Source organism: Callorhinus ursinus, unplaced genomic scaffold, assembly GCF_003265705.2.
Source record: "Callorhinus ursinus isolate GAN/ISIS: 27379988/994484 unplaced genomic scaffold, GSC_fseal_2.0 scaffold33, whole genome shotgun sequence".
Classification (NCBI taxonomy): domain Eukaryota; kingdom Metazoa; phylum Chordata; class Mammalia; order Carnivora; family Otariidae; genus Callorhinus; species Callorhinus ursinus.
Window position 1 is genome coordinate 14,912,510 of NW_027397095.1, and position 11,547 is coordinate 14,924,056.

The 11,547-nt window shown below is 39.6% G+C and overlaps 1 protein-coding gene across 4 annotated transcripts in view; it reads right to left on the reverse strand.

Moving 5' to 3' along the window:
• Nucleotides 1–11,547, reverse strand: part of DOCK11 (dedicator of cytokinesis 11) — a 182,776-nt gene that overhangs the window by 58,485 nt on the left and 112,744 nt on the right. For all 4 annotated transcript variants that reach the window (XR_003204580.2, XM_025852726.2, XM_025852727.2 and 1 more), the window contains 5 exons: nt 10,242–10,420; nt 5,530–5,646; nt 3,827–3,902; nt 3,127–3,236; nt 987–1,098 (listed from right to left, as the gene is read on the reverse strand). Coding sequence is in view for 3 of the 4 variants with exons in the window: in XM_025852726.2 (XP_025708511.1) it covers nt 987–1,098; nt 3,127–3,236; nt 3,827–3,902; nt 5,530–5,646; nt 10,242–10,420 (594 nt within the window). In the remaining variant the exon portion in view is untranslated. The remainder of the gene's footprint in view (nt 1–986; nt 1,099–3,126; nt 3,237–3,826; nt 3,903–5,529; nt 5,647–10,241; nt 10,421–11,547) is intronic.

Below are 11,547 nucleotides of genomic sequence, written 5' to 3' on the forward strand. Positions count from 1 at the left end.
ACAGGGAGGCACATCATATAGTCTCAATATAATCTTTGATTTTTACCCTAAGTTATACAGTCAGGATTTAAAGATTAGAGTTGTTTGTCTCCTATTTTATTAATATATTCTAGAATTTATTATTCATATCTAGCTATTTTTAAGGTCTTTGATAATTATCAAATTATTTTATGTTTTTATATCCTGCATTATTATATTTAAAAATATTTAAACATAAAAATATTTAAAAATAGAAAATAAGTAAAATAGAATGATTACGATAATTAGAACCCAGGTGCTTTTATGTTCTTCATTCCTGCATACATGTTTCTTAGTAAAAATATTGAGAAAAGGAAGAAAAGGGAGGGAATTGTGGAAGTAAATGTGATATCTGGGAATAAGATAACCTTTTGATTTTACTTCCAGAGGACATGCAGTTTATGAAAACCCTTTGGTTATTCTATCATATAAATAACCGGTAATACTACTAAATAATACAACTGTACACCAAGGGGGAAAAAAACTGGAGGCTGAAAAACAACCTAACACCACGCAGCACCACACTAGGAAGATAACAGCGGCATTCCCAACCCTCAGAGAACACTTCCTGTCTTTTTGTTTGCTTTTGGTTTTCCAAATCCTGGGTCAAATAAAAGCTAAAGTATTAAATATGACTTCTGGTTATTATTTCCTTCTGTTTACATTGGTCATTTAATGTGTTACAAGCTCTGCATGGAAAAAAATACGGTTAGCACTTTTAAACTACGGTTTCATTTTAGAAATCAACTTTTAAATTTAGAAAAAAATAGTTCAAAGAATCAAACCTGTATGACCCAAATGAACCTATTTTAAGTTAAAAATAGAGGAACGTTTTAAGGTCAGAGTCTTCAACGATCTGTTTCTAATGTGCACGTGTTTTACATACAGGTGATGATCACATACCTGTTGCATGAACCTGTGAGGGTGGATGTCTAGTAGAGACCATGCTTAATATGCCGGTAACTCACCTTCAGAAATCATTTTTACTATATACAGGTAGCACATTAAGAGGCTTCTGATTTCATACTGATCAAGTCGGTTATACTGGGATACACTACCCCTTGTAGAACTCTGTCGGGTCTGCAATAGAAAGACAGGACTTGTGTCAAACAATATTGGTACTACACTTTTCCATAGCTTTTAACTCAATAACTACTTGTATCATTAGTCCTGTCTGGGAAAATTTTAAGCCTAAATCCAAATTTTCTATCATACTTGGAAGGTAAATGAGCTGAATCTTCCTTTGTTGCTACTGCACAGAGTAGTATCACTAGAAATTACCTGGGGGTCTTCAAGATGACAGCCATGGACAACGTGTTTCATTCCCTTAAGTCCTGTGTTTTAGTAGTAAAAAATTTAAATAACCATATGTGGCTCTTCCAGGAAAAATAGCTTTTACATGGAGGAGGAACTTAACTAAGGTATATGGAAGCACAGAAACATTTTAAGCTCTTTTAATTTGAATCTTTCAGAGTTTATTAATTAAAATTCAACCTACAAATAATAGGTCAGGAAATCTGTATTTTTTAAAAAGGGCTAATATTACAAGATAATTATATGATGAAGAATCCAGTAATAATTTAGAACTACAGCTTCTACAAACCAGTGATGTTCCTTTTAATGACTTTTGTTAAAATATCAGTTGTTAAGCATGACAAGATCTGACTTATTTGGGGATTTATATGAATAGAGTACTAATGATCTAAAGAATTTACCTTATTAAAAACCAGTTCTTTCACAGTTGAGCTAAACTGGGCTGGACATATGCATTTACTAAACCAGGATTTACTAAGAACGAACTTTCTCTTGGAGCAAAACACCTAGGTTCTGAATGCTTGCTAGCCGTGTGATTATTAACAAGTCATTTAACCTCTCTGTCCTTTATCTGCCTTACTTCTGATAGTGTCTGTGGACAGAATTCTAAATGACGTAAAATAGGAACCTTTGTGAATAAATTACTATTTACCCCAAGGCTCAAGGAAGTATATTCCAGTGGTTCTCAAGGGGTGGTTCCCAACCAGCAGCATCAGCATCACCTGGGAACTTAGAAATACAAATTAGCAGGCCCTGTCCCAGACTGAATCAGAAACTCTGGGGGTGAGGCCCAGCCATCTGTTTTAATTAAGTGCCCAGGTGATTCTGATGCACACCAAGAATGCCATGAAATAGGAGAAACATTGCTAGAATCAGAAAACCCGGGTTCAGGTCTGGCCTGCCATAGCTGTGTGGTTGTCCTAAGTCACAACCTAGTTTTCATTTGTAAATTGAATTGGAATTTATTATTTTTATGCACCCTTCTAACCCTAATTTTATAATAATTCTGTGATTTTTACATAGCAGCGTGACACGGCTTCATTGGTCCAAAATGAAGTTTCTCGGGGCGCCTGGGTGGCTCAGATGGTTAAGCGTCTGCCTTCGGCTCGGGTCATGATCTCAAGGTCATGAGATCAAGCCCCACATCGGCCTCTGCACTGGGTGTAAAGCCTGCTTAAGAGTCTCTCTCTCCGGGCACCTGGGTGGCTCAGTCGTTGGGCGTCCGCCTTCGGCTCAGGTCATGATCCCGGGGTCCTGGGATCGAGCCCCGCATTGGGCTCCCTGCTCAGGAGGAAGCCTGCTTCTCCCTCTCCCACTCCCCCTGCTCGTGTTCCCTCTCTCGCTGTGTCTCTCTCTCTCTGTCAAATAAATACATAATCTTTTTATTTTTTTTTAAAGATTTTATTTATTTGACAGAGAGAAACACAGCGAGAGAGGGAACACGAGCAGGGGGAGTGGGAGAGGGAGAAGCAGGCTGCCCGCCGAGCAGGGAGCCCGATGCGGGGCTCGATCCCAGGACCCCGGGATCATGACCTGAGCCGAAGGCGGACGCCCAACGACTGAGCCACCCAGGTGCCCCCATAAACAGTTTTAAATATCCAAGTAGCAGCTGCCATGGTAGGAAGGAACCACTGCAACATCCAAGAATTACGTAGGATGCTTTTAACAGATCCAGGCCAACTACAGGAGTAGAGAGCCTTTTATTTATATAAAAAGACAGACTGAAAAAAAAAAAAAAAAGACTGTTGTAACCTAAGATATCCCTAGAGTTATCCCATATATTTAGGTTCTTACATTTTCAACAGTTCCACTCTGATCTGGAAATCCTGTTGCTCCTTCTGGGATGAGGGAACCTCTTGAATCTTCCCTCTTGATTCCATGTCCATTTTGAAAAGCCCCATAAGCTGGAAAAAAGCCAAGTCCTTGTTAACAACAGGAAGAATGGTCAAAAAATATTTTTAAAAATAAGTACTGGGTTAATTTAAAGATAGATTTTATGGAACAGATCTTGGTCATCTAAAATGTGAAGTTTCTGTTTTATATCAAAACATCATAAGAAGCCTAACAAAGGGTGACTTTTTTTTTAACCACTTGAAATACTGTACTATGTATGAAACTACAAGAGTTTCCCTGGAAGTATTAAATGAAAGCCACACAATTTGAGAGAGAGTTTTATAGGTAAGGAAACTTTGGGCCCAGAAAAGGGAAGTGTCTTGTCTAAGACTGGAGACAGGATGGGAAACCAGTGTTTTTCTCATTATCCTTTATCAGTATACCAAAGCTACATTTTAAACAAGCTTAGATAAGGAAACTTAAGCAAAAAAAAAAAAAAAAAAAAAAAAAGTGGCTGCAAGTGTGAGTCAGATTTAATTAAGCTTTAGAAGAGATCATGCCACGTATAGTTGTTATTATGAAGTATTTTAAAAATACAGAGAAACACAGGGTGCATTTCTACACAGCCATGCAATGTATAATCTTTAAAGGACTTAATTACCAGTGTCTTTGTCAGTGCTCAGACTCCCTCTATTTGTAGGTGAAGTGAAGCCACAAGCAAACTCATCCCTGGATGCCTGTAACACAATGTGACACCTCTGTCATTTCAACAAATTTGTACACGAGGATGAGAAATTGGAATTAACAGAATGAGAGGGTACCCTAACTTTAAACAAAGCTCACTGTGAAAGTCCAAATCAGGTATCACTGTTGGTATTTTGGTGACATCTCTTTAAAACCGGGCCACTAGTATACTCTGCAAGCATGACCCCTGGCCAAGTAACAGAACCCTAGATGGCTGGTAAAAGTTCCAACTGGTTGCAGTCCAATCATGGCTCAGTAATCCTCCTTGGAACTAGGTGCAATGCTAGGAGAAGGAGTGTGACCAGAAGCCCTAGATGAATGTGAGCTACAGAAGAGAGAACAGATAAGTAAGATATTTCCAAATATCACTGTCGAAGGTTGTGGAGTGAGCATAAGCATGAGTTAACTGTATTTGTGAAGAAAGACCAGGCTAAAACCCCGGTAGACAACGCAGCACCCACATTTAGCTGACTTACATAATCGGGAGCTACAGGCAATAAAGCCATCAGGGAGGCTTAAAAGCAGTTTTCTCAGGAACCCAAGGCAGGCTGGACAAACCGACTGGAACATTTGATAGGGGCAATTTCCAAAGGAAGCTGTAAAGGACACAGTTTAACCTGCCACCCAACAATATAACACGGCTACTGAAAGTGTGAAGGTGGTCTTGGGCCATTCAGAACATGGAGTGGGGGCAGGGCAGGATTTAATAGGCCCTCTGGGCAGACTATAAAGCATACCATTCTGCGCACCACATTTTAATAGGGCGACTGGTAAAATGGAGCATATCCAGAAGAGCGTAACCAAGATGGTCAAGGGTTTGGGGATGACAAAAGATGAAGTAGAGATGTCTGGTCTGGAGAAAGATGGAGAAGGCACTTGTGCAAGGGGTATCGCGTGGAAGCGGGCACAGATGGGTTCTATGTAGCTCTAAGAAAGCGAAACTAGGACAAGTAGATAAGAAAACGTTTCAGGTCTAATGTGAGAAGGAAAGTTTTAATTAGTACAAAGGCAAAATGTTGTTTTGCCAAATGGGAGACTGGCCACCCTCTGAGGTTCCTTTTAATACTAAGATCTAAAGGGGGGGGCGAAGCACAGACCGATTGTGCTGAGCTAAAAGCAGCTCAAAAGAAGAACTAAAAGGAGGCTGTCCCAGGAAGGGAGAAGCAAAGGAATATGCCTCACATTTTGGAAGCGAAGAATCTTTCATTCCGTTTTCAAGTTGAATATATGAAGGCAAATAACAACAGTGAATCTTAAAACACTGGGTGGAAGGGATTCTTGGTATTCTCTTGGGCCTTGTTACTGAAAGTGTGGTCCCTGGACCAGAAGCAGGCAAAAGTGTGTTAGAAATGCACAGTCTCAAACTCCACCACAGGCCTACTGAGTTAGAGCCTCTGGTTTAACAAAATCCCCAGGTGATTGGTATGCACATTAAAGTACGAGAGGCAGGGGCACCTGGGTGGTTCAGAAGCCCTGCTCTAGGAAAAAAAAAAAAGTATTAACTGTAAAAATGGAATGAAAAGTAATGATTAAGAAAGAGCCCATACAGCCTATGACCCCAGTTCCAAATGCAGTCAATAAAATGGGATAAAACGCCAGTGGAAACACATTACTACTTACAGAATTAGGCAAGGCTGCACAAGAATACAAGGTATCTCGACCTGCTAACCGCTGTATATTTTCCAAGAGCAGTCCAACAAACGGTAGGTACAATTGTGCTATTTTGGCCTGTTGGTTCTGAAAAATAATTACCCAAAGCTTAGGAGGTATATAATATGTCTATTTCACAAACAAAGCTGGCCCCATCTATCAGTTTCAAGACTCAAAGCGGGCTAATATCCACAACGAATTAGTGAAGCATGAGGCTATTTATACTTACAAGTCTCAAAACTAATTACCACAGAACTTTCTTGGTCTTTGGATTTATACACGATACAGAGTCAAATCACATCCCTCAATAACTCTGTAAAGTAAAAGGCAAAAGTTCACTCTTTTAAAAATAGTGGTTGACCTAGAAAGCAGACACCAGTTCTATTCTTCAACTCCAGGGAGGGTTGAGTTTTCACGAGCACAGGGATGGTGTCTATCTTGTTCACCACTTCAACCCCAGTGCCTGGGCAGATAGGAGGTGCTCAATACACATTAGCTGAATAAATGAATCAGTGGAAGAAGTGAAAAAATGGTGAGTTACTGGGGCGCCCAGGTGGCTCAGTCAGCTGGGCAGCTGATTCTCGGTTTCGGCTCAGGTCAGGATCTTGGGGCCCTGGGATCGAGTCCCACATCGGGCTCTGCACTCAGCACGGAGTCTGCTTCAGGATTCGCTCCCTCTGCCCCTTTCCCTCTTCTCTTTCTCGCAAATAAATCTTTTTAAAAAATGGTGAGTTACTCTATTCCTTAAATTAACATTTTTTTGTTGTTTTGATCAAAGCGATTAAGATAATGTGGTCTTGGCCCCTTGAGTCAATTGTAAGACTTGGGAGATATATTTATAAATAAATATATTTATTTACCTCCTGGCCACTAGTAGTCCTAATGTGGTACCTCTTATATGAAAATGTATTTATTGCTTCTCTCAGCTCTAGACATTCCTCATCTGACACGTACATACACTCGAGTCAGCAAAAACAGTGGATGTAATGGCATAAAAGTTGCCCTTTACAGTTCATGACTCTGGGAGGTTTTCCCAGACACTTAGAGAAGGCCTCTAGGGCTCAATAGTCAACCTCCAGAATACAGAAGATCAATAGTATCTCCTTGTTGCTTGGATTTGCATGTTATTCAGGTTGAACAATTTTTCATATTGTTCAATTATTTCTGGGACTCTGCCCCAGATTGTGCTGATGGGCACAGAGGTCTGAGAACCAACGATCAGGTCCAACTTCCCACCCAAGGCAGGAATGGCCCTTCCCTGCATCCCTGACAAATGGTTCACTTTCACACTCCAGCCTTTTCCTGGATTCTGTTAGAAGGGTCCTTTAGCTGCTTTACTCCTTGTAAGTTCTACCTGCTAGGTATAGCTCTGGCCTCTGCGGCTACAGAGAGGAAGGCTACTTCCCACTTTTACATGGCAACTCTTCCAATAGTTAAAGATAGCTACCACAATTCAGCTTCATTCATTCTTCGCAAGGCTAAATGGCCCTAATGACTTTCCTTTGTTCTTCACGTGGCTTTGGTTTCAAGACTTTTTCCCCGATCGTGGTCACCTGTTTTTGGCAGTTCCGTAGTTTTCCACCTTGGATTTGACAGGCACTATAGTCTCGTGGCTAAGAACACAGATTTTGGATTTTATACATACATGAATTCCCAGTCTCCTGTTCCTGTTCCTTGACTGTGATCAAATCACTGAGCCACAGTTTTCTTTCATAAAATATGGATAATAATAATGCTATTAATTCAAGTGAGGTATTTAATAGTGTCTGACATGTAGCGACTCCTCAATAAATTTAAGCTGCTATTATTAATACTATAGCTTCGAGATGGGAGTCCACTTTCGTTTGATAGTGATCCCTAGGGAAGGAGATACTACAACTCTCTCAGGGGAACGGGAACACAGGAAAACATACAGTGTAAAATATATTAAGCTTTGCCTGCACAAAAGACAGAGAACAATCTGAGAATCTATTACTAGAAGACAGTTTAAAATAAGGCACAATCCAGGGGCGCCTGGCTGGCTCAGCGTGCAACTCTTGATCTCAGGGTTGTGAGTTCAAGCCCTACATTGGGTGTGGAGCCTACTTAAAAAATAAATAAATAAAATAAAATGAGGTATATCGATATGATGGAATAATATGCGGTTTTTTTTTTAATGTGGTAGATCTAATCTTCAGGCTGTACTGTTAAGTAAAAAAAAAAGAAAAATGCAAAATGGTTCCCGCATATGTGTGTGTGTATACATATATATATATATATAGGCTTGTGCGTGGACAAAGTAGAAGTGTGTATATGAAACTGATAATAGTAGCTACTGCTGGAGAGATGACTTGGGACATGGGGAAAACAAATGGGAGAGAGGCATTTTTTAACCATGTACATGGATTACTAAAACAAAACAAAACAGTGGGGTGGTGGGGAGTGGGAGGAGGGGGGGGGGGGAGAGTGGAAAAATATCTGTCCACAGCCCAAGTCGAAACTGCAATTCTCTTAGGTATTAAGTATTAACATCACTTGCAGTGGGTACAGGAACAGATACAGGCCTCAGGGCAAACATCAGCCGCTGGACATTTTTGTTCTGAGTAGGGAAGAGGTCTCATAGTCATTATAACAAGTTAGGAGATCTCCCAAAGCAGTTTCTGAGTAGCACATAATAGGGACCAGTGACATCTTGATAATTTCATTAGAGGAGGGGCCAAAGAGTAGCAACATGGTTGAGGGGGTGTGGCTAGGGTATCTCAAAAGCAGACTTTCCATAGGAAGCATTTTTTTCCTTGACTGTATATTTATTTGGGGTCACTTCGGGGGGAGCCAATAAAAATTACGGGAGCCTAGGGGCACCTGGGTGGCTCAGTCGGTTGAGCAGCTGCCTTCAGCTTGGGTCATGATCCCAGGGTCCTGGGATGGAGCCCCACATCGGGCTCCCTGCTCAGCAGGAAGCCTGCTTCTCCCTCTCTCAACGCCCCCTGCTTGTGTTCCCTCTCTCGCTGTGTCTCTCTCTGTTAAATAAATAAATGACATCTTTAAAAAAAAGTTAAAAAAATTTACGGGAGCCTAAAGCATCCATCTCTATCCTTACCTTGGCGTCACCATTAATGGTGAACATGTTTTACTTGAATGTTTTTGACAAATGACCCCTTACTCAGTCCACCTGTGAATTCTTTGGACCCCACAGAGAAAGGAACTAAAGCGTTGGTTAACCAGGCCCATGAAGCAAAGTTCTATCAGAAAGAATCCCATACTCATGTAACAGCTGTTTAAAGCTTTTGAACAAAGAGAAAAGGGATTTAGAAGTCACTGAAGGGGTAATGAACTTGGCATTTCAATCTTTCCCACACTCTCAAACCTCAAATGCTCAAGTAGGCGTAGTGTTGAACTTTTACAGATATCAAGAGTTACGTGTGTGTGTGTGTGTGTATACTGTAACATCTCAGAACTTTAAAAAGGGAATAATGTCCAAATATGTGATAGAAAATATTTAAAATTCCACCTCTAGATAAGACACTAGTGAAATCCCATTTTCCTGCACTTTCATCTGAAGAGGCAGAGGTGAATAACACAGTTTCCTGCTTTTGGGAGGGGAAGTTCATTTTGTGCTTTTCCCACGAGTCCTTTGAAATCACAGCTAGAGACATTTTCCTCCACGTTGCCTAAGACCCTTTTCTGCACTACTAGACATAAGCAGCAGTTCACCAGAACCCAGTGGTCACTGGCAGTTTTAAAGGTTTGACAAAGCTTGGGTGGAATGGCTAACCTTTGAGATATCTTTTCATTTAGATGTATTACACTGGTTACCTTGCATTACGTCAGTATTGACATTCACAAAAAAAGAAAATAGCACATATATATGGAGCAATGGGAAGATGTTACTACAGTTATAATGTGACAGAAACCAATGCAAACTGATACCGTAGAAAAAGAATAAGCTCTATCTCCAAGTCAGCTTTCCAAAGTGATGACAATAATAAGTGATATCCTAATTTTGATTTGTATTTGAATGTAAAAACCAAAGGACAAATTATTAATTATGAAATAATATGATGTCACCTGGAGGCATTTGATTCTAGGTATGTGAGTTAGGTTATTCTAAATCCACAGAGTTTGCGAACTCCTTTTTTAAGCCCATAGGGTTTAATGTTAATAAGATCTGAATATATATGTTAAAGGTGCAGCAAACAACAACTATAACTATGGCCTTCACACACACAATGTGCAATGTCTATAAGGTTTATAGTCACACCTACCTTTTTTTCAATAAGAAGAAAATCTTCGTATTACGTATTTCATATTTGATCCAGTTAACATGTCTTACTATTAATCACTTAATCAATAATATAACTGATTTAGGGATACGTATTTGAGAATGTATACTAAGAAATATACTTGAAAGAGTCCACATGGCTACAACCATATATGATTTTTCGAAAAGTCGAATTAGCTGATGTAACAACTCATGAGGCAGTTATGTTGTTCTTTACACATGATTTGAGAAACCAGTGTTTTTCTTCAATAGTTAACTGAACAGTATTTTTAAAACCTAATCATTTGATACTGAAACAAATCTTATTTATAAAAGTAAGTTCATCGATGCTCAAATTATGTGCCTTATGAACACATCATCTTTAATGTAAAATCTTAACAGAAATTTACTACTGTGATACTGATTAGATGGGCATCCTTACCTTGTGTTGGTATCTAGTGTCAAATGCATGTTTTATCAAAAGATTCTTTATGACAGAGATAGCTGTATATCTGATCTCATAATTGTCTTGAAGAGCAATGGAAGTTTCCCTCAGAAGTAAACCAACCAAGAAGTGATGCTTGCAATATTCATCTGATAAACTGTATTCAAGATTTGAATCTGCAGTACAATGAAATGTAAAACCCATTTATAAAAGTAATCAAAAATTACCTTGACATTAAAATACCATATTTATCATTTAGTGATATGTGATCATGCTAGCAAGAGCTATAATTTTATTCTTAACAAATGTGAACAATTCTTTTGTCATGTAGAATGAGCATGCAAAATTTTTACAAGGCAGGCACACTCACAATTAGGGCTGTAGCATAGTCTTCATGATCATTTCAGTCGGTAAGATAGTCCCTAGATTCCTTTTTCCTAGGTTCTTTTTAATTCTTAGGAGTCTTAAGACTGAACCCGGAATGAAAGAATACTATATTTGGCAATATCTTAACACATGCCTATATCTGAAGAGATTTCGTTACAACTACAAATTGGACGGCTTCTATACAACAATACTTGAATTACTTATCTGTTTACACTTGTAAAGTAGGAAAAGGAAGAAAAAGACAAGTGAATCATTCTAATGGTATTAACTATGGACTGTTCTCGTAAATGTCACATACTGGCCCGAATACAACGGGATACAGGAACAGTAAGAAAAACAGCCTCATCTCCCTCCTAATTCATCAGCAGGCAAGTACAGATCTTTGACTTCAGAAAATCACCACTTCACTTCAAACTGTCTTTCACTCCCTTTTAGACCTCAGTCCATTTTAAATCCCAGCTGCTAATATCCTGGTTGGGGCCTGCCCCGTAACTACTCCCAGGGGACTGTGATCAAGTTCAGTCATTTCTACCGTAGATCTTCACAATCTCTATTTCCTCTCTTCTACCCTTGTATTTAATTAAGCTGTAAAGCTAAAGGATACGTTTTCTATTTTGCGGGGGGAGGGGTGGCTCTTCAGCAGTTCGCATAATGCTGCGTATTCACTTAGGACATAATAAATGCTGTGAGTAGTCAGATTTAATCCTAAAATCCTGAATATCTGTCGACCCCTTCCTTTCTGACAGGAAAGCATCTGAGCTATACATGCTCAGAATCGAATACGGGAGTGGTTGAGCACGGGTGCTTGGTTTTCTAAATACTTTTTCTTCACTTTCACTGGCTCCAATTCAGTGACTAACCCCCCCCCCACTAACACACACACACACACACACACACACACACACACACACACACA